This window comes from Neoarius graeffei, chromosome 27 (assembly GCF_027579695.1).
Source record: "Neoarius graeffei isolate fNeoGra1 chromosome 27, fNeoGra1.pri, whole genome shotgun sequence".
Lineage (NCBI taxonomy): Eukaryota > Metazoa > Chordata > Actinopteri > Siluriformes > Ariidae > Neoarius > Neoarius graeffei.
Window position 1 is genome coordinate 42,779,107 of NC_083595.1, and position 24,506 is coordinate 42,803,612.

At 42.8% G+C, this 24,506-nt stretch overlaps 1 protein-coding gene across 1 annotated transcript in view; it reads right to left on the reverse strand.

The window, feature by feature from the left end:
* Positions 1-24,506, reverse strand: part of mettl15 (methyltransferase 15, mitochondrial 12S rRNA N4-cytidine) — a 190,079-nt gene that overhangs the window by 68,674 nt on the left and 96,899 nt on the right. The window contains exon 3 of the mRNA XM_060911231.1: positions 4,889-5,025. Coding sequence (XP_060767214.1) covers positions 4,889-5,025 — 137 coding nt within the window. The remainder of the gene's footprint in view (positions 1-4,888; positions 5,026-24,506) is intronic.

Below are 24,506 nucleotides of genomic sequence, written 5' to 3' on the forward strand. Positions count from 1 at the left end.
CTTCGCGGTTTGTTCCTTCTCTCTCGCCATAGTAAGACACCCACATCCGCTTGTTCTGACCCACTGGAGGTAGCGTCACAGTGCTGTTAGCCAATCAGAGGTAACACGTTTACATGTCATGAATATTAATGATAAGACCCGCCCCCACCCTCTACCCTTCCCTGCCTCCTGCTTCTCATTAGCAAAACGACGCACTGGGAAAAGCGCTGAAATGGGGCTTTCTCCCAGGAGGCTATATCTACGTGCCGAGGGTTCATTTCGAGAAAGGCTGCGGATATAACATCCGGAAACCTCCACGAGCCCATTTAAAGCATCAACAAACCACCATGCCATGGGACCTTTAACTGAATTGTGGACAATGGACACCATGCCATGGCAACAGCTCATCAGTCTTACGGCAAGCTGGGCTAAATAGAAATTGCCCTCTTCCTGATTCTGCCTTTAGCAGCTTATCAAACGAGCATGCTGGATAGATACCGGGATGCAGCTTTATCCATGTGTGTGTATCAGTGCTATAGTCGAGTCACTAAACCTCGAGTCCGAGTCCAGTCTCAAGTCCCCAGTGTTCAAGCCCAAGTCATAAAAAAAATTTCGAGTCGAGTCCACTATTGATCCGAGTCAAGTCCGAGACTCCAACCGCACCATTTGATGGTGGCTGTTTCAGCACCATTAACATTAGTTTGTTCCTGAACATGACGTACTGACAGGTGAATGTGCTTCTCTTTATCAGGGAGTGCGAAGTATTCTGTCAGAGATGGTTTGAAGACGGACGTCAGTGCAGAAGGTGTGTTTATTAATACAAGTGAAGACGGTAAACAATCCAGAACGACAGGCAAAATTGCAAAACAGTGAAACAGGCAATAGGTCAAGCGAGGCACAAGCAGGCTATCGTAGACTCGGCAGAATCAAAGACGAGAAACAGGAAATCACGGATCAGGAACCCAAACAAGGAAATAAGACTCGGTAATGTGTCAGAAACGCAACTCAATACTTTGCAGTGTGTTTTCACAGTTTTTATATCAGCGCGCTGATTGCACCTTAAAGCGGAACTGAAGTCATTTTTAAACTTGCTTTATTTCTTAATTAACGTGTTATTCAATTACGTTTTCGGTTTTAGTAACCTTATATCGTGACTCATATTGGCACCTAATTGCAATTCAATATTATACTTATCGGCCTATTCGGTTTTTAGCCGTGTTGAATTTAGTTCGTTTGGTCCACGGCAGGCGTCGCTTATCCGCGTGATCTTCACGAGACTTGTGCGAGACTTCGAAACGTGACGTGTCAGCCAGGTGTCAGTGCCGCCATTTTGAAAACTGTCTTCCAAACGAAATATTGCACGAAAACGAGTTTAAATGACGATTACTGCCTACTTTTTTAAAACTTTCCTGATTGCTATCAAAACAAACAAAACTTCCGGCTTGATTACGTCAGCATTCGAAAGAGGACGCGCGCGTCTTTTGACAACGTTGGCAGACGTTGGTCACTTTGATTTCCGCTGTACGTTTTTCTTCCGCCCTACAACGTCTCGCACAGGTCTCAACGAATCTCGTTTACGGCCATCGCTTTGACATATGGACTGATATATTACAGAGCATATTTCAAACACTCATAACTTGCTACAGCAGCGACAAAACAGCGATCAAAAATACATTCCTATATTTAATAAAATAAGTACAATTTTGATAATAAAAAATTTGCCTTCAGTTCTCCTTTAATCCTGTGCAGGTGCAGGTTCACTTGGCACATGCGCGCTGTCCAGAGCGCGCCCGAGAGTCTATCTGATGCACACACCAAGGTGCGCAGGTGTGACACTCTTGCATGAAATTAGTACAAAAATTAACATAGATATAAATATCTTACGCCAAATTATTATGGCATGTTACAGAAAATAAAGAAAAAATCAGAGTCCTCGTCTCCAATTTATGAGTCCGAATGCAGTTAATGCACGAGTCCGAGTCATCAGTGCTCAAGTCCAAGTCAAGTCACGAGTCCTTAAAATTAGGACACGATTCGGGCTGGAGTCCGAGTCCTGGACTCGAGTACTACAAGCCTGGTGCGTATTGAGTGTGAGAGATGGGCTGTTCCTGAAGGAAATCAAGCATGAAGCCTTCCTCTGTACCGCTCTGCTCGGACACCGCTCCTACGGAACTGCAGTCAGAGACAAGAAGCTGACTGACTGCTTTCAACCTGGGAATGCTGGCAAAAAATATCTCCAGAACAAGTCTTGTCAAGCACGCACACACACACACCATCACAAGTAAGCACACAGACAGGCCATACACAAAGGACTTGGGTGCAGTGCCTTTAAACAGAGCATGTCTGCCACTGGAAGATTCAACTCTCACAAGTTCCTCACAAGTTTCTTTCCCCCGACCCTGGAAAACTGAGCTGCTGGAAAAGGAAAATTAAGAAAACATTAACCGCTTGTTTAGGTCTTGTAGCTCAATTTATTTGGAAACTATATGATATATATTGTGTATGTGCCATGTGATTTGGAACAGTTGGTATGTGGCATTTATAAACACACAACATGGCCCTTCACCACACACACACACACTACATATACCGTGCCTCAGTAACTGCTGAAGTGCACCAGGACAGAAGGTACTGTTGTCATCTCTGACGCGGTTATTTTAGTTGACGTGTGTGCGTGCGTGTGTGCGCGTATGTGTGTGCACTGTTTTTGAATCTAATTAAGATTAAGAAAAACATGATGTTAAAAAAAATGGTAAAAATTCTAGCAAGCTGTGCATTTCCAAAAAAGGATGCTTTGTCCTGGATAAATGTCAGTGAATAAGCAGAGAACAGGGCAGGCGAAAAGAGAAGAGGAAATATGAGAGAGAAAGGGAAAGAAAGAGGAAAAGGAAGAGAGATGAAGGCAGGCTAAAAGATAGGCAGGGATAGGAGAAGAGAGAAGTGGGAAGAAAGAGGAAAGGAAAGGGAAGTGGGAAGAGAAGCAGAAGGGGAAAGAGAGATGAAAGGGAAAGGGAAAAAAAGAAAGAGAAAGAGAGGGATAGGAGGGGGAAAGGAAAGAAAAGGAAAGGAAATTATGAAAGAGTATGAGAAAGGGGACATGCAGGGAAGAGAATGCAAGGGAAAAGAAGAGAAAGGGAAAGAGAAAGATGAGAGGAAATACAATGAATGATGGAAGAGAAGAGAAGAGAAGAGAAGAGAAGAGAAGAGAAGAGAAGAGATGAAATACAATGAATGATGGAAGAGAAGAGAAGAGAAGAGAAGAGAAGAGAAGAGAAGAGAAGAGAAGAAATACAATGAATGATGGAAGGGAAGAGAATGAAAGAAGAGAAGAGAAGAGAAGAGAAGAGAAGAGAAGAGAAGAGAAGAGAAGAGAAGAGAAGAGAAGAGAAGAGAATGAGAGAGAAGAGAAGAGAAGAGAAGAGAAGAGAAGAGAAGAGAAGAGAAGAGAAGAGAAGAGAAGGAAAGGGAAGAGAAAAGAAAAGAAGATAATGAGAGGGAAGAGAATGAGAGAGAAGAGAAGAGAAGAGAAGAGAAGAGAAGAGAAGAGAAGAGAAGAGAAGAGAAGAGATACAATGAATGATGGAAGGGAAGAGAATGAAAGAAGAGAAAAGAAAAGAAGAGAATGAGAGGGAAGAGAATGAGAGAGAAGAGAAGAGAAGAGAAGAGAAGAGAAGAGAAGAGAAGAGAAGAATGATGGAAGGGAAGAGAATGAAAGAAGAGGAGAGAAGAGAAGAGATACAATGAATGATGGAAGGGAAGAGAATGAAAGAAGAGGAGAGAAGAGAAGAGAAGTAGAGGGAAGAGAAAAGAAGAGAAGGAGAGGGAAGAGAATGAGAGGGAAAAGAAGAGAAGAAGAACACTGAGCTGTGTGGGCTGTGGAACACAGGCCTGCGTGCGTTCACTAGTTCCTCGTTCTCCTCAGCTCCTCTCACTCGGTGCCTGAGTGGGAGTCTGAGGCCTGATTGTCACGGTATACATAGCTGCTGATGGAACACCTTGTCATAATCTTCTCTCATCTCTCCCCCTCCTTCTGGCTTGTTTCACGTGTTCCTGGAGCTGCAGCAGTTCCCCTGAGACAGGTTTCCCCGGCATCGACGTAAGAGAAGGCTCTCTACCCACGCTGCACAATCAGGAACATCTCATTTCCATCCACCCTCATATACTCCCTCGCTCGCACGAGGCTCAACGCCTTCTCTTTCTTGTCTCCCCTTTATTAACCACTATTTCTCTCTTGCCAGCTCTCGTCCCATTCTCTCTCTCTCTCTCTCTCTCTCTCTCTCTCTCTCTCTCTCATCATCCTCCTCTCCCCCGAGCTGAAGGCAGGGAGAACCTGCGTGGGTGGCAGCGTCTCTCCCTGTCACTGAAGCCTTAGGCCCACATTGACAAATGAGGCATCGAGGCTTCTCTCCTGAGTGTGGGTGTGAGTGGGGTTTCTGAATCTCTGCAAACACAGCAGCCCTGCCTGCTAGTTAAGTGATACATACGGAAGATGGAAGAAGACTTCGGGTGGGCGTGAAGACGGGGAAAAGACTTATGGTCCGTCTATCTTCAGTAAAGAAGATAAATGCAATGCCAATGTTGAATGCACAAACAGCAGCTCCGCTCTTCCCGCTCCACTTTTAATCAAGTTCTCAGCAGCTTCAAACTAACAGAGCTATCTACAGCCATCAGCGCTGCGGCACAGTGATTGTTTAGCATTTAAGGATGGAAGCTCAGCTCTCTTAACTGAATATATGAAAAACAAACAATTCATAATTTGAGCCATGGCGATAGAGTTGACTGTTATAATTATAGATTTGTCCAAAATACGGTATTGTATGTTCATTACGACACCAAAAAGTAACAGAAGACGTAAATTTAACAAGCAAAACATTTAAAGAGATGGGAAAAAACAACTACTACTACTCACGGGTATTCCTCTGCCAGCTGCTGCGCAAAGCCAAACGCCACAGGATCTCGATCCACAGCCACCAAGGTCACACCTGGCACAGACCTCAGGATGGCCTTGCTGTGACCTCCACCACCAAAGGTCATATCTAAGACGACCTGTGTCAAGGAAATTAACATCATCAGTGAAATGAAATATGAAGTCATGATAGAGCCAGACTTCGAGGGGGGACAATTTGAATACCAATTAAAAGGAGACTGCCTTTCAGATTTTAAGTGTAGGTCATAAAAAGAACTTTCCCCGACACCCAATCATTTTTGTTTAGTGGAATGAAAGCTCCTGAATTTGAATCACAGACTTCCAATTTTATTCGTTTTTTTTTTTAATAGAACAATTAATGAATTTACAGCCACGTGGCCCTAAATTCTCCGCTATTTTTTCCTTCTTCACCATGATGCAACACAAGATACTATGTCATGCATCACATGGTGGGCTTTCCCCATTCGCGCAAGGTATTGTGGGATATAAATTTGAAACAGGAGAGAAAAATGGAGGACGTGAGTGTGCGAATGAAACGTGAAAGACCGACTACAGTAACGGAAAGTGAGAAAAGACGTTATGTTATAGGCGAAGGAAAGGAAACGCAGGACCAAACTAATAAACATCGGCGGTCAGCGAGCGCCTCGGTGTGATCAACTGTTCGTTTAGCGACAGAATGATGCAGCTGTCAGTGCACAGTCAAGGTAAACCTGTAGATGGCAGTAATGCAACACTGTGGATGCCAGCTGCCGTAAAACCCAAAAGAAGAAGGAAAAGAAGAGGAATAAACCTGCGCATGCGCACATGGACCTCCTCTGTCTGCTTGACTGCACAAAGCAAGCAATTTCATGCACATTATTTGCTCAAATTAAATAACTTCCCCGCCATTGAATGGTCCGTTTTTTTTAAGATATTACACAAACATATATCACAATGACTACATTTCAGAGGGAACTAAATTTCACCGATTTTATGAAATTGAAAGGCCGTCTGGCTTTAATATTAGGGGGGAAATTTTTTAATTATAAGTATTGTTTTTTTTATTCTTTCATCAACACATCAATCTGCTTTCACTTTGGTTAACAGTTAACTACATTACCCATAATACAGTTAAACTAGTAACTAATAGCGGTGCAAGAGAGCTTTACGTCTTGCTTCATCTCTTCATTGTGCAAATGTAATATTTGTGATCAATAGAGTTAAACTGCATTTAGCTTAACGACATTTAAATTTTTTTTTTATTTTATTATGTCTTATATAAAACTTCCTTGATGTAATTAACAGTTGTTCCATGAAATTGAGTCATACGAGCTGATAGCCGATGAGGCGCGTAGCACCCAGTTCGCTAGAAGCCATGTACGATGAGATTGTTCTAAAGAGAGGAATTCTTAAAGCAACAGTACACAAAGACATTCTAGACAATTACCTATGTACTTCCAACTATTCCCTTGTGGCAATAGTTTTGGGACACAAAATGGCATCATGCCTCTGAGGTTTCTCACAACTTTCTCAGAAACCGGTTTCTCACTGGTTACTACTGATTCTCAGACCTCTGATATCAGTATTTTGTATGTATATATATATATATATATATATATATATATATATATATATATATATATATATGGATGGATGGATGGATGGATGGATGGATGAGTGGAATCAAAGATGAGCGGCCCAAAATTCCTCCACAGCGCTGTAAAAGACTCATTGCGCAAACGCTTGATTGCAGTTATTGCTGCTAAGGGTGGCCCAACCAGTTATTAGGTTTAGGGGCAATCACTTTTTCACTCAGGGTCATGTAGGTTTGGATTTTTTTTCCCTTAATAATAAAAACCTTCATTTAAAAACTGCATTTTGTGTTTACTTGTGTTATCTTTGTCATCTCATCTCATTATCTGTAGCCGCTTTATCCTGTTCTACAGGGTTGCAGGCAAGCTGGAGCCTATCCCAGCTGACTACGGGCGAAAGGCGGGGTACACCCTGGACAAGTCGCCAGGTCATCACAGGGCCGACACATAGACACAGACAACCATTCACACTCACATTCACACCTACGGTCAATTTAGAGTCACCAGTTAACCTAACCTGCATGTCTTTGGACTGTGGGGGAAACCGGAGCACCCGGAGGAAACCCACGCGGACAACCTTGCTGTGAGGCGACAGCGCTAACCACTACACATTTAAGTGTGACAAACGCAAAAAAAATAAGAAATCAGGAAGGGGGCAAACACTTTTTCACACCACTGTGTGTGTGTGTGTGTGTGTGTGTGTGTGTGTGTGTGTGTGTGTGTGTGTGTAAAGGAGGATTGATGCATGCTTAAAATAATAAAGTTGTATTATATGGACATGAGGGTTTTACTTGGAAATATGCCACTCGTATTTTTCATACGAGCTCCATCCGGGACATGGAGAACCAAAACCGTGACGTAAATCTCTATACATCACTTGTGAGGGAACAGATGAATTGTTTTGATAAACAATATAATAATAAACACAATGGAGCGACCTGGCAGCCAAATTTCTCTCAAAATTTTCTGCTTTAACAAAGCAAACCTGGCGGCCATGTTTGTTTACAAACTGTCACAGTCACTGGTTAGCGTGGAAGTTTTACATCTCCAATGTGTCGCTTTTCCAGTTTTTTGATGTCCATTGATATGTTTTTCTCTTGTAAATATGCATGAAGAATATATAATGAAGTTTTGGTAGCCTTTCGGGTATTCAGTGTCTTTGGTTTCAGTTTATTTAACGAGTGCTTAATCCGAGCACTGAATTAACCCCGTCTTCTCTCTCTCTCCCAGCCGACAAAGAAATGATTGTGCACATTTGCAGCAGAAACATTTTATCATTGGATCTTCGCACGAGCTCCGATGTGTGACATCGTGTTGTCTTGACAACGTGCAATATTGTAACAATATTGCATGCTCATTCTCCATTGGGGAGAGTGGCGTAATACACGGAGGATAAGCGATATGATAATATTGCATGACATCAATAAACCTGCTAAAAGGGAACACAACACATGTTTTTATTCCATGGAAAATGTGTCCTCTATGTATAATAATTCCTGATATTTCACTCCAATGATGTCACTCCCAGTGTTTTCCGATTGAAGAGACATGAGTTTTCAAAATGGCAACCTGGTTCAAAATTTAAATTCTTTTGATTAAATTACGTATTATTTTTTGTGGACGTGTCCATATAATATAAAGACCATTACACGGTGGCATGAAGTTTATCTTGTCGTGTTGAAAAATATAATCACTCGTTTGCTTCGCTCACTCGTGAAATATACATTCACCACTCGAAGAGAAACTTCATATCTTCATGCCACCGTGTAATATCCTCTATTTATTTTTTTCGCGGTCCAAATCCTGCGCTCTGATTGGCTGGCGAGCGGGTCCGTATCCTACGGTACAGACCCCAGTTACTGACCCCGGTTACGGACCTCTGGCGACTCACTCGTTCACAACAACAACAAACATAGTGGAATTTTTTTGTCAACATTTATCTTTTTTTTGTAAGATTTATTTATAAGATTATCAAAAATCTTATAAATTTTTGCCAGCATTTCTCAGGAGAATAGCATTAATTTTACAGCATGGACAGCGATAACGACAGTCTTCACGGCGAAAGCGAGTTTTACTCCCCTGAGGAAGAAGAAATAAAAGAAAACATTTCAGGAGAAAGCTAAAAACCTGTAACTGTTGCTAACGCTGAGCAAAAACATGGCTGAATCCTGAATGACTCAATTTTGTATAAATAGGGGACTACATAGGAGGCAAAATGTAGTTTTTTCCTGCCATGGAAGTGCACTTGTATACCGAGGAGGAAGCCATTTGCATTACAGCCGTGAATGAGGATTCAAAATGGCGGCTCGGCTTGGTTTTCCCTTTCGGGCGCTCTCGTTTTCTGTTAGAGTTTGGTAAAGAAAAAAATAAATATATTATTTACCAGCTTAAGGTCGGTCCGTATGGTGAAATACCGTGACCTCGGCCTTGAATACTGACCTCGGTCACGGTATTTCACGATACGGACCTCTCAACTGGTAAATAACATATATATATCTGAAATATATGAAGTTGTATGACTTGTGCAAAGCCATTATGCAGCAATAATAATGCCGCCTCATTCCTCCATATGCCTTCTCCTACTTTACAGCTTGTCCTACTCACAAAAACAGCCCTTCAACTCACTTTGCTGCTTAATAGATACCCATATTTCAAGCACGGAGAATAAACTGAGAGGTATCACAGACATAGGCATGTCATTAGCGAGGAAGCAAACTGAGTGTTCAGTCTTTAATGGCTACTGGCTTTTATCGATCGGTGTGTCAATTTTGAATTTTGATTTAGTCGATTCCATTCTGGGAAAGCGGAAATATCCCTGGGTTACTCCTGTCTGAGTTCTCGCAGTCAAACAAATCCAAATAAACGCAGCTGAATTGAAATATTCTTCAAAAACTCAATGTAAAATAATGGCTTACAGATAAATAGGAATAAATGCACTGTTTTAGTCTTCAATACCATTTAGTCATTTGTAGTAATATTTGAAATGTAGGTCTGCTTCAGAGATGTGTGCCGCTGTGATCTCACAACGGATCTGAAATGTGATGATGACTAACTCGGTGCTGTGGACACCAGTGTGAAAAGCTCACTCTAAAAGGTTACAAACTGCATTCATGCATTTACCCATTTTATCGCTTTTTCTCCCTCGCACTCAAACACTCCAGACACGCTGTCCTCTGTTCTCCTCCAAAAGTCAATGTATGAGTCATGGGCTCGCCTGCTGAAAAAGCTTTGGTGGGTTTTAAGAGATACTCCTGTATGTGTTCACACTACCTGTGAGCATCATACTGCATCGACACTCTAGCAAATATCACGAACACTGAAAAGTAAAATCCCTGCAGAGAAACAAATATTTACAAGAGGCTTGGTCACTCTGCAGTTTCCTGATGTCTCACTCAGCTAAATCTAGAGTGACAGTTGATTACAAAAGGTGCTTAACTGACGTCCCGGTCAGGATGTACAGATCTGATCATGTAGTGACTGAAACATTGTGGCCTAAGGTACGATCCTACAATACTGGTAACTATAACTACAACTATAACAATAACTATAAATAAACCGCCTTTCTGTGTGGAGTTTGCATGTTCTCCCCGTGTCCGCGTGGGTTTCCTCCGGGTGCTCCGGTTTCCCCCACAGTCCAAAGACATGCAGGTTAGGTTAACTGGTGACTCTAAATTGACCGTAGGTGTGAATGTGAGTGTGAATGGTTGTCTGTGTCTATGTGTCAGCCCTGTGATGACCTGGCGACTTGTCCAGGGTGTACCCCGCCTTTCGCCCGTAGTCAGCTGGGATAGGCTCCAGCTTGCCTGCGACCCTGTAGAAGGATAAAGCGGCTAGAGATGAGATGAGATGGTCACACCAGACCGATAACGATACCTTATAGCCCAGGGTTTATTGAGATCAGTGAGATTGCTTCTGGAGCGATTTTTCCAGGCCTGGAAAAATCTGATCCGATAAAACATCTGACCAATCAGGTAATCGTTTACATGTGATGATGTCTGAGCACATGCTGTTTTCCCCCGGGCATCTTTGTACATCCTTCTTGCATTATGAAGTCACGGAATGTGGATTCAAGGAAAATAAAAAAATATATAATACAAAGCACGGATCTTTTATTCACGGATATGTGATTTTCCGTGAAATATCAATAGTACATTAATAAATGGGCGGCACGGTGGTGTAGTGGTTAGCGCTGTCGCCTTACAGCAAAAAGGTCCAGGTTCGGGCCCCGTGGCCGGCGAGGGCCTTTCTGTGCGGAGTTTGCATGTTCTCCCCGTGTCCGCGTGGGTTTCCTCCGGGTGCTCCGGTTTCCCCCACAGTCCAAAGACATGCAGGTTAGGTTAACTGGTGACTCTAAATTGACCGTAGGTGTGAATGTGAGTGTGAATGGTTGTCTGTGTCTATGTGTCAGCCCTGTGATGACCTGGCGACTTGTCCAGGGTGTACCCCGCCTTTCGCCCGTAGTCAGCTGGGATAGGCTCCAGCTTGCCTGCGACCCTGTAGAACAGGATAAAGCGGCTAGAGATAATGAGATGAGAGGAGATGAGACGTTAATAAATTAAACAGATAAATGCAGGTAAGATGTTTCAGTTATGAACTTCAGCAGTCCAACCATTTGTTTTAGACTTCTTAAATTTTTTTATCCATGATGCATCATCTGTATAAAATCCGTAACCAATCCGTAATATACTGAAACGTCAATGACCGATCCGTAAATTATTAGCATCCGTGATGCATCCGTTTTAAAATCCATAACCACTCTGTATTTTGTATCCTTTTTTATTATATTTCCATAATCCGTGACCTATCCGTATTTTATCAACCACCGGAGTGTGTGCCTGGGTTGTTTTGAAGTCCAAGCTGTACGGTATGACCCGGAATAATGTGCTACTACTTGGAAAAAACTTCCATGATGATTCCTAAGTTGCATATATTTATTTCCCTGAGTGACAGGACCAATCGATATTACTGTATAGTCGGGATTATAGTTGTGGTGTGACTGCTCCAGACTGGAACTAAATTCAGGCAGAGGGATAGTCATAATCATAGTTGTAGTTATCGGTAGAGTTATAGTTATCGGTGTTTTGGGACTGGGCCCTTATGCCCGGGAACGTACTGTCCTATGTATGCTGACATCATGCCTGTTTTGCACCACGTTTTGCATAACTTGGCACCAGAGGCTCCGAGAGAGACCTATCCCTGTTCAAATCATAACATCTGTCTCGGGTGATCCAAATACAGATGCACAGTACTTAGTACAAGTGTACATGGGTCAAATGTGTCTTGAAGACACACTGTGATCGGACTCATCACACCGTTTTCGGAGGTGGTCGTGCATATGGCTACCTAACACATGTAGTGTTAACACCAAGTATCCTGATGCCTCATGAGTAATCAGGGAAGAGAAGAGTAGCCACAAACCTTCCTTATATAAAAGAGTCATGAAAGTAAAACCCGTCATCTACTTTACTAGAACGACATTAACATGTATCCTGAATAAAACTCCTTTTACAAGTACAATTTCTTTAAAGGTCCCATGGCATGAAATTTTCACTTTCTGAGGTTTTTTAACGTTAAAATGAGTTCCTCTGACCTTCTTAAGTCACCCCAGTGGCTAGAAATGTCATAATGTGTAAACCAAACTATGCCCACCCTTTGTCAACATTTGAGAATGGCGCGTCAAAATGGCGCGTTGATAGGCTCTTCCCTTTACTACGTCAGCAAGGGAGATGATCCCCACGCCCCCCCCCCCCCCCGATTCCCACCCACTGTATGGATTGCCCGCCCAGCTCAAAAGTTGCCACCATGGATACGTCACTTCAATTTTGTAGTGAGGCGACCATAGAGGACACAACAACATGGCATCACCTAAGCGAGCGAAACATGGAAATTGCGCTGCACATGGATGTGACAACACAGAAAGGAGTCTGTTTTTACTGCCGACGGGAGAGCCCCTGAAGACGCAGTGGCTTAATTTTATTTACTCCAATAATACGCCGTCGAGTCTACCTAAGACGGTGTATGTTTGTCGGAAGCATTTTCCTGATGAATGTTTCCACAACTTGGGACAGTACAGGGCAGGTTTTGCACATCAACTGTCACTGAAGCCTGGGTCCGTACCAAGCATCCCTGCCGCATCAGCCACAAACACCGAACAAGTAAGTGTATACAGTGGTGCTTGAAAGTTTGTGAACCCCTTAGAATTTTCTATATTTCTGCATAAATATGACCTAAAACATGATCAGATTTTCACACAAGTTCTAAAAGTAGATAAACAGAACCCAGTTAAACAAATGAGACAAAAATATCATACTTGGTCATTTATTTATTGAGGAAAATGATCCAACATATCTGTGAGTGGCAAAAGTAAGTGAACCTCTAGGATTAGCAGTTAATTTGAAGGTGAAATTAGACTCAGGTGCTTTCAATCAATGGGATGACAATCAGGTGTGAGTGGGCACCCTGTTTTATTTAAAGAACAGGGATCTATCAAAGCCTGATCTTTACAACACATGTTTGTGGAAGTGTATCATGGCATGAACAAAAGAGATTTCTGAGGACCTCAGAAAAAGTGTTGTTGATGCTCATCAGGCTGGAAAAGGTTACAAAACCATCTCTAAAGAGTCTGGACTCCACCAATCCACAGTCAGACAGATTGTGTACAAATGGAAGAAATTCAAGACCATTGTTACCCTCCCCAGGAGTGGTTGACCAACAAAGATCACTCCAAGAGCAAGGTGTGTAATAGTTGGCGAGGTCACAAAGGACCCCAGGGTAACTTCTAAGCAACTGAAGGCCTCTCTCACATTGGCTAATGTTAATGTTCATGAGTCCACCATCAGGAGAACACTGAACAATAATGGTGTGCATGGCAGGGTTGCAAGGAAAAAGCCACTGCTCTCCAAAAAGAACATTGCTGCTCGTCTGCAGTTTGCTAAAGATCATGTGGACAAGCCAGAAGGGTATTAGAAAAATGTTTTGTGGATGGATGAGGCCAAAATAGAACTTTATGTTATCAATGAGAAGCGTTATGTTTGGAGAAAGGAAAACACTACATTCCAGCATAAGAACCTTATCCCATCTGTGAAACATGGTGGTGGTAGTATCATGGTTTGGGCCTGTTTTGCTGCATCTGGGCCAGGATGGCATGCTATCATTGATGGAACAATGGAATCTAAATTATACCAGCGAATTCTAAAGGAAAATGTCAGGACATCTGTCCATGAACTGAATCTCAAGAGAAGGTGGGTCATGCAGCAAGACAACGACCCTAAGCACACAAGTTGTTCTACCAAAGAATGGTTAAAGAAGAATAAAACTAATGTTTTGGAATGTCCAAGTTAAAGTCCTGACCTTAATCCAATCAAAATGTTGTGGAAGGACCTGAAGCGAGCAGTTCATGTGAGGAAACCCACCAACATCCCAGAGTTGAAGCTGTTCTGTATGGAGGAATGGGCTAAAATTCCTCCAAGCTGGTGTGCAGGACTGATCAACAGTTACTGGAAACGTTTAGTTGCAGTTATTGCTGCACAAGGGGGTCACACCAGATACTGAAAGCAAAGGTTCACATACTTTTGCCACTCACAGATATGTAATATTGGATCATTTTCCTCAATAAATAAATGACCAAGTATGATATTTTTGTCTCATTTTTTTAACTGGGTTCTCTTTATCTACTTTTAGGACCTGTGTGAAAATCTGATCATGTTTTAGGTCATATTTATGCAGAAATATAGAAAATTCTAAAGGGTTCACAAACGTTCAAGCACCACTGTAACTGTTAAGTCATTTTGCCGTGTTTTAAAATCGGTGCGTTAGCCTCGCAATGGCTACATTAGCTGTGCAGCTAACCGCTTCCTGCAGTTAGCCAGGTACTCTGCGCTACAAAACCAAAAAGCATGCAGCATGCTCTGTTAAACTGAGTTTAGTCCGGAAATTGACTGTAACTTATGAGCTTATGTTTGACTATTGCTCCGCAATGCATGTCTTCTGTTGGATAAGCGATATGTTGCTGTAGTTGCTGCTTCTATCCTCTTTGGTTATGGAGTGCGTGTTCAAGCCTAGGGTATTATACGTTCGTAAACTACCACTCCGAACACTCTCACTCTCTGTTCTCTGTGTCACGTTGAGTTTACGAAAGGAGTCCGAGGGAGAACGGGGTTTTGTCTTAGCAGCGTGGCTACAGGCGCTGATAGCAGCGAGTATGTGTGTGCACAGCTTGGTCAAGCCCCTCCCCCCATGGCCCGCCCCCACCCTCTACCCTTCCCCGCCTCCATGCTTCTCATTAGCAAAACGACGCACTGGGAAAAGGGCTGAAATGGGGCTTTCTCCCAGGAGGCTATATCTACGTATAACATCCGGAAACCTCCACGAGCCCGTTTAAAGCATCAACAAACCACCATGCCATGGGTCCTTTAAAAACAGAGAAATGTCAATGTGTAGTAGTCAATCGCTCTAGGGATATGGCTTCTGTCGCCTAATATTTGAGTACACTTCAGAGTTAATGAATATCGGATTAACTGCTAGGAGAGGGAAAAGGTGGTGTGGAAGTCAATCAAGTGCCATTTTCCCCACTGCAATTAAACTTTCTTCTTGTTGATCTGCGTGGTTGTGTGTTTGCCATGCAATATTGGGAAACGACAAACAGCGAAGGTGATACTGAACGTCAGCTTTAGCCTTTATTGTCACAGGTGACAGTCTGAGAAAACCCACTGGATGTCACTTTGGCTGAACAGCCAACAGATGGAAAGTTGGTTCAACATGCAGTATACAGGGTTCTCACTCGGCCTTTTCAGCCTATCAAGTCGATACACAATGTTACCTTACCGCTACGCCCACAATATTGCCGACATGCCTGTAAAAGTAAATGTAAAAAGACTTGTCAATCTTGAAAATGAGGTCTTTCGTTTAATTTTCTCTTGTTATCCCAACACGGTGGTGACAGCGCACCGCCATGTGAATGTTCTACATTCGGATATACTCCACTCCCTGTCCACGTAAGCGCCCAGTGCGTAGCTGCCCGAGTAGCTCCGTGTAGAGATTGTCACTGATCATGCGAGTCCGGTTTACCTCCTTCCTTATGCTGTGTTCGTGGTAAAGTGCCACCCTTTTGAAGAGGCGCTTACATGCCATGCGCTTAATACCTGCCGGTCCCTGGAAATTTTTTTTTAAATGATGCAACACGGTGCATTGAAACCGTCGGAGTGATGGTCAGTCGGGTAAGGTATGATACGAGTTAGGTCTGGATAGTCGTGTACTGTATGAATGGCTGAAGCTGAAAATAAAGCTGACACTTGCTGAACATTAACTGGTTGTTTTATAATTATTCTATAAATATATCACTAATATAGTTGAATATTAATTATAATAAGTCTTCGATCAAAAATAATTCCAGCAACTTTTGGCAAAAAAAAAATCATGAATATAACCAAAAAAAGAGTGACTTCCAGGGAGGCCTGCAAGTGCCAGGAAATGCACGAGAATGCATCTCTGAGCATGTAGAACCCATGAGATTTCTGGTGCCACAATGCTGATACTTTGGTCGAGTTAAAACCCTGTATATGGTCAAAAGTTTGTAGACAGAGTCTGGTTGTCCCCCAGGAGAAATTATCACGTGATGCGTGACGTCACACACAAGGGATCTATAGCCATGGACTGGGATGCTGCCATCCAAGAAAGAACCTGCTGCTCCAAATTTGACACTATAGCGTGCAGCTAACCAGATGGACAAAAATCCTTCTAGAGGAATGTTCTATGGTCAGATGAGACAAATATTAAAGTTGCTTGGCCACAATGACAAGAAGCACCAACTGTTAAAGCATCGTGGTGGTAGCATCATGCTCTAGGGCTGTTTTGCTGCGAGATGAACTGGTGCTTTGCACAAAGTGGATGGAATCATAAAGGAGGAGGACAACCTCAGCATTCTTCATCATCACCTCAAACCATCAAACACCTCAAATCTGGACACAACTGCATGTTCCAACAGGACAATGACCCCAAATACACAAACACTGGCTGTTGAATGGATAAATCAGGCTAACATTAAGCTTAAAGCAGGTGGCATGGTAGTGTAGTGGTTAGCACTGTCGTCTCACAGCAAGAAGGTTCCGAGTTCAAGCCCAGTGGCTGACAGGGGCCTTTCTGTGTGGAGTTTGCATGTTCTCCTTATGTCTGCGTGGGTTTCGTCCGGGTGCTCCGGTTTCCCCCACAGTCCAAAGACCTGCAGGTTAGGATACTTGATGGCTCCAAATTGACCATAGGTGTGAATGGTTGCTTGTCTCTATGTATCAGCCCTGCGATGATCTGATGACTTGTCCAGGGTGTACCCTGCCTCTCACCCATAGTCAGTTGGGATAGGCTCCAGCTTGCCCGCAACCCTGCACAGGATAAGCGTTTATGGATGATGGCTGGACGGAGGGATTAAGCTTAAAACAAGTTCTGACCTCAACCCAATTGAAAATATGTGAACTGTATTTAAAGGTCAGGTCGGTGCCAGGAAGCACAAATTTAATTGAACTCTGCCAATTGGTATGGTGGTGTAGTGGTTAGCATGGTCACCTCTCAGCAAGAAGGTTCTGGGTTCAAGCCCAGTGGTCGACAGAGGCCTTTGTGTGCCGTGTGTAGGGAATCCTTCAGGCTAACTGGCCAGCTGGGTAACTCAAAAATAAAGGCACCTTATCAGTCCTTGATCAGCCTCATTTTGTCCGATTCCGATTAGGTTATTAAGTGCACCGATATAATTATTTTATATCGAAACTGGAGAAATGACATTAGCCCACTCTTAATTCTGCAACATGCACAACTAAGATAGTATTTTTCCTACCTTTCTGAATGAAAAGACCTGGTGAGTTGTTTGAAAATCTCTCAAACATATTCTCATTAATCTTGGCCACTTGAAAGGAAAGCGCCAACAAAAGGTTCTAATCATCTTTTTCTATCACTGACGTGAACTACATTTCCAGCCTCTTGTATCAAACCCTTGCAATGATGGCCATCTCCTGGTCTTTATTTCTTCAGATATTTAATCCTTTAATACATGCTAATAACTGCTAACTTCTCTTGTAACTGCGATACCATTCAGCAGGGCTGCTGTTCACAGAAAACAAATCAAGAACTACAAAGCTATCTTTGCGCTTGCTTACAATCATACAAGGATTAACTTCTGAAACGGGCAAATTCCTTCCAGGCAGGTAGATACAGGTCTTTAGATTGTTGTGTACGCACTGCAGGGATGTTGCAAAGGATGTCATGAGGCACAAGTTTTAATTTAATTGCAGTCAAGATACTCATTTCCAGTAGAAGATCTGAACTGCGAGTGCCGAGGTGTGGACGAATTTGTCTGCATATCCACGTGTATGTGTGAGTCCGTCTCTTGTGTTTGCAGCTGTTAAACAAACACCTAAGGAAGCTAAATTCTTGGCAATTGAAAGCCGAAGGATGCGGCACTCAGAAGCCGTGTGATAGATGTTCCTCATTTCATTTCCTTGATCCTTGCTCCAGTTTTCTCTCGTCTCTTCAATAAACCAAGTTCGGAGCCGACTGATGCAATAAACATACGTGCTGTTCATTATGCTTCCCTACGTGAGGTCAGGCTGCCCTTATTGCACAGTGTCCATAGCAACAATGAAACTGTCACATCTCTTGCCTCGCTTCGTTATGACCTTTTATTTCAACGGGACAATTTAGAAAATTGAGAAAGCATACAAAGAAGTAGATTCACACTTCTTTTTTTGAGTTTTAAACAAAACACTTCCAGTTTTCTTGAAGATTTTTGAGTAGAGTCTCAAAACCATTCACAAAAACAGTCAACATCGTCCTCTCTTATATATTTATAAAATTAGTTTTCTGCTGTCCTGCAATGGAATGGCATCTTATTCAGGGTGCCTCCAGTGTTCCCAGTAGGAATGGGGCAGAATGGGGTGGTGTAGTGGTTAGCACTGTCGCCTCACAGCAAGAAGGTTCTGGGTTTGAGCCCAATAGCTGACAGGGGCCATTCTGTGTGGAGTTTGCATGTTCTGCATGGGTTTGCTGCACTTTACCCCAAGAAGTACAGTTAGGTTAACATGGAGCAGCCATGGCCTGAAGGTTAGAGAAGCAGCCTTGGGCCCAAAGGGTCGCTGGTTCGATTCCTGGGACCGGCAGGAAAAAATGTGAGGGGTGTTGAGTGAATGAACAGCCTCTGTATCATGGCTGAAGTGCAAGGTACCTAACCCCCAACTGCTTCCTGGGCACTATAACATAGCTGCCCACTGCTGTGGGTGTGTGTGTACTCATTGCTCCAGTGTTGTAGCTGAGGTGGGGTTTACATTAGACCGTATCAGCGGATCATCAGATTAACGTTTTTAAAACGATTCGCGTGCACACAGCAACGCCAATACACAGATACGCTCGGCTCCGCAGGCATCCTGCGCTCCAAATCACTCCGCCCTGAACAGCGAGTGCCCTCTGGAGGGTGCGCACTCCGGCCCTGCGCAGCTCACAGAGCGCGCGAGTGAAGCGCACGAGCAGTGATTCGGGACTGAGCCGCTGTGTGTGTGATCCCAGTGCATATCGGGCATGCGCGTCACTTACCACTTGCAAGTGGAAGGATGGCAAGCCTAAAGACAATCATAACTACACAATGGGCAGTATTTGCATCAGTATTTGCAGTATTTTCATACTTTTATACTCTTTAATGAAAGGTGATACAAGGCAGAAGTCCGCGCCGTTTTTCAGCAGTCGTGTCACATGACCAACGCCAGCGAATCAGGAAGGTGGATGTCACAGTGATGTTGTCCAATGACGACGCCAGCTAGAGCTCAGCACCGCGTATCCGCGTATTCTCAATGTTTACACAGCACCGGACCAGACACGATCTGGATTGAATACGTGGACCCTGGCGGATTCCCGTTTCCCGGCGTTTCAATGTAAACGGACAGTGCATCCGCGAAGAAAACGAGACAGATACGGTCTAATGTAAACTTGGCCTGAGTCACTAAACCTTGAGTCCCCAGTGTTCAAGTTCAAGAAAACTTTGAGTCGAGTCCGAGAACAAGACTCTAACTGCACCATTTGGCTGTTGCTGCCTTTATGTGAAACCGTCTCCGCTACTGTGTTGGACTAACATTACTGCTTGACGGCCCCATTTTAGTTAACGGGCTACAGATAAAAAGCTTGTTCATCGCTCAGCAAGTCCCACCCACTGTCAACAAGGCAAATAACATGAGAGAGGGTTAACACTAGCAAGTTCATCGCTCAGCAAGTCCCGCTATCAACAGGGCAATGAACATAGCGTGTCACTTCCTTCTCTGGATGGAGTCTTGCCAAATGACGATTGAAGTTCGAGGTTGTCCCCGTCGTCTCCTCGATAGTTCTTCTACATATGGAATACATAGCAGTGCATTTTTTTCCCCACTGCACGAGAAGTCTGAAGAAGCAAAGCGGACAATCCTGGGGCGTTCTCTCCAGGCATTTTAGCGCCATTAACGTTAGCTTGTCCCTGAACATGACGTATGAACAGGTGAATGTGCATTCTGTTGCACGAAATTAGGATAAAAAAAATTAATGTAGATATAAATATCTTACGCCAAATTATTATGGCCTGTTACAAAAAATAAAGAAAAAACACGAGTCCTGGTCTCCAATTTAGGAGTCTGAGTCCAAGTCATCAATGCTCAAGTCCAAGTCAGGTCACAAGCCCTTAAAATTAGGGCACGAGTCAGACTTGAGTACTACAAGCCTGTATTGCTCACTTGTGTTCACTGTTTCAGATGGGTTAAATGCAGAGGAGGAATGTCACTGTGCTTGAGTGTACAAGAACGGCTTCTTGTTCTTGTTTGAATGGGTGATATGGGGGGGGGGGGAGTCTCTCTGTTCTACAACACTAAATCCATCCATATTGGATCTGGATCTGAATGAACGAAAGTTCTCAATTCAGCAAAGTCGTCATTAGCGGTTTCACAACGATGCTTTGTCAACAGGAAATTTAATAAAAGGGTGAATGAATTAAAATGTAACTGGCACATCTACGAAGGCCGGCAAAGACACGTCTATCAGACTTCCTCTACCTGTTTTTCAGTAATACTGTTTCTGCCTGTGCCGTCTGTGCTTGAATGCCACAATCTTATTGTCCAATTGATGACTCACGTAAGGGTTGTTGATTCAAGTGTCATAACACATAAGAACTACATCAAAATAAACATCTTTGCACCATGAAAAATAGACGAGATGGATGACGCACATCCAGGTTTATGAATCTTAAATCTTTCCACTTTAGACATCAAAAATACGACTTTATCCTCTTCCACCGTGTTGCACGTTGCTACAGTTAAGTTCTTTTCTTTTAGCAACTAGATGTTAAGAAGCATGGGGATCGATAGTGACGTCGGTGGAGAAGTGTGTGCGCATGTGTGTGTGTGTGTGTGTGTGTGTGCAAGCTGGTTGAGGAGGTGATCGATGGCAGGCTGAGTCTCCCTCTCGTGTCTGAGACTCAGGCAGCAGATGGGGAGGGAGAGTGGGCCAGCATGATGAGTCACAACCAGTGCCATCAGCACGCCTGATGCTCCATTCAATACCACAGAAGAATTTGAATATATGAAAAAAAGGCATAAATAAGAAAATGATAATACAAACAGAGAGACTGCACGCTTGGTTCCAAAGAGTCAACTGTCAGAAAGGCAAGGGGCATATATTTTTTACACACTTAGCAGACGCGTTTATCCAAGTAGACTTACAAGTGAGCTGAGCTGATCAAGGTTAAAGGTCTTGCTCAAGGATTCAACAATGGGCACGCCAGGATTTGAAGTCCTAATCTTTTGATCAATATCCCAGAAGCACTATGACTGCCAGGACTAGTTTGGCTATATTCACATTACAAGCCTCTTTGAACAATTTCAATTTCTTGCTTAGAACTTTGAATAGCAATGTCCATCTTGATGGTTTACATTTGTAACTGCAAGTGACCCATAACCCCAAAATGCCCCATACGCATTTCCTGACCGATTTCTTGGGAAATTCAGACAATGCTCAATTGCAGTAAGTCCCTTTGGGGAAACCATGGCCTAATAATTAGAGAAGGAGCTTTGGGACCAAAAGGTTGCTAGTTCAATTCCCTGGACCAGCACTACTACTTAGAATATTAAAACAATAGTCATATTAATATAGAATTCAATACTTCGATTTGATGAGTTTTACCTAGAAAAAAAAAAAAAATATATATATATATATATATATATATATATATATATATATATCTATATATATATATATATATAAAATCTCATTATCTCTAGCCGCTTTATCCTGTTCTACAGGGTCGCAGGCAAGCTGGAGCCTATCCCAGCTGACTACGGGCAAAAGGCGGGGTACACCCTGGACAAGTCGCCAGGTCATCACAGGGCTGACACATAGACACAGACAACCATTCACACTCACATTCACACCTACGGTCAATTTAGAGTCACCAGTTAACCTAACCTGCATGTCTTTGGACTGTGGGGGAAACCGGAGCACTCGGAGGAAACCCACGCGGACACGGGGAGAACATGCAAACTCAACACAGAAAGGCCCTCGCCGGCCATGGGGCTCAAACCCGGACCTTCTTGCTGTGAGGTGGCAGCGCTAACCACTACACCACTGTGCCGCCCATATATAACATCTTAAAACAGAATTAAAATTTTATCATATATATATATATATATATATATATATATATATATATATGATTATAGATTAGAGTATATATTTATCTAATACTTCCTTCATATCTATTTATTTATATTCCATTCTAATCAAGGATCTTTTCTTTTTTGGGGGGCCGAAAATAATAGTTAGGACTTTCTTTCTAAGTTTTATAGTCTACATTTCATATTTAAAATTTATCATTTAACATTACAGACAGAAGTATATATTTCAGATTTATTCATATTTATTTATTTATAGCTAGTGTCCCCCAATTAGTAGGCTACTTGTGGTCAGCTATAAGTTTGACACTTTTATGAAGTTGTTGATTGATTGATTGATTGATTGATTGATTGATTGATTGATTGACCAGCAGGATCGGCTGAAGTGCCCGTGGTCAAGGCACCTAATCCCCAATTGCTCCAGCAAGAGTGGTGGCATACCTTGGGTTTGATTGGCCAAAGAAAAAGTGATGCGATTATCAGATCGGGCGGTAGCCTGGCCAAACTTTTATCAAAAAAAGAAAAGGGTAGGTCCCTTCTGATTTTGCTTGATCATTAAATATCTAGGAAAATCACTGCTGTGCTGCCTTGCTGACCCTGGATGATGACGGATGACCACGTGCGTTGAGAAAAGCCAACTGATCTGACTGTTGTCATTTATGTCATACGGCCACTTATCAGACCTGTATCCTATTTCAGGCAACATATAAAAGTGGCTCAGGTGTGATTTGAAAAGATCGGATTTTTATACCCAGCGATCCTGAAAAGAAATGAGATCTTAAGGCAGAAAATTGGATTTGTGCTACTTGGCCATGTACACCTGGTCACCTGGTAATATGAACTTAACCTTGTCCAGGCATACAAAAATGTATGGCAAGACCACCAAAGTAAAGAAGGAAATGGACCAAATTAAGGAAAGAGAACCAACAAAGATGATCACTTGGTTTTCTGTGTGAGCACAATCCTATTTTAACTAATTATGCAATGAATAATTTGAGAATAATTATACAACCCCGATTCCAAAAAGTTGGGACAAAGTACAAATTGTAAATAAAAACGGAATGCAATAATTTACAAATCTCAAAAACTGATATTGTATTCACAATAGAACATAGACAACATATCAAATGTCGAAAGTGAAACATTTTGAAATTTCATGCCAAATATTGACTCATTTGAAATTTCATGACAGCAACACATCTCAAAAAAAGTTGGGACAGGGGCAATAAGAGGCTGGAAAAGTTAAAGGTACAAAAAAGAAACAGCTGGAGGACCAAATTGCAACTCATTAGGTCAATTGGCAATAGGTCATTAACATGACTGGGTATAAAAAGAGCATCTTGGAGTGACAGCGGCTCTCAGAAGTAAAGATGGGAAGAGGATCACCAATCCCCCTAATTCTGCGCCGACAAATAGTGGAGCAATATCAGAAAGGAGTTCGACAGTGTAAAATTGCAAAGAGTTTGAACATATCATCATCTACAGTGCATAATATCATCAAAAGATTCAGAGAATCTGGAAGAATCTGTGCGTAAGGGTCAAGGCCGGAAAACCATACTGGGTGCCCGTGATCTTCGGGCCCTTAGACGGCACTGCATCACATACAGGCATGCTTCTGTACTGGAAATCACAAAATGGGCTCAGGAATATTTCCAGAGAACATTATCTGTGAACACAATTCACCGTGCCATCCGCCGTTGCCAGCTAAAACTCTATAGTTCAAAGAAGAAGCCGTATCTAAACATGATCCAGAAGCGCAGACGTCTTCTCTGGGCCAAGGCTCATTTAAAATGGACTGTGGCAAAGTGGAAAACTGTTCTGTGGTCAGACGAATCAAAATGTGAAGTTCTTTCTGGAAATCAGGGACGCCGTGTCATTCGGACTAAAGAGGAGAAGGACGACCCAAGTTGTTATCAGCGCTCAGTTCAGAAGCCTGCATCTCTGATGGTATGGGGTTGCATTAGTATGTGTAGCATGGGCAGCTTACACATCTGGAAAGACACCATCAATGCTGAAAGGTATATCCAGGTTCTAGAGCAACATATGCTCCCATCCAGACGACGTCTCTTTCGGGGAACACCTTGCATTTTCCAACATGACAATGCCAAACCCCATACTGCATCAATTACAGCATCATGGCTGCGTAGAAGAAGGGTCTGGGTACTGAACTGGCCAGCCTGCAGTCCAGATCTTTCACCCATAGAAAACATTTGGCGCATCATAAAACGGAAGATACGACAAAAAAGACCTAAGACAGTTGAGCAACTACAATCCTACATTAGACAAGAATGGGTTAACATTCCTATCCCTAAACTTGAGCAACTTGTCTCCTCAGTCCCCAGACGTTTACAGACTGTTGTAAAGAGAAAAGGG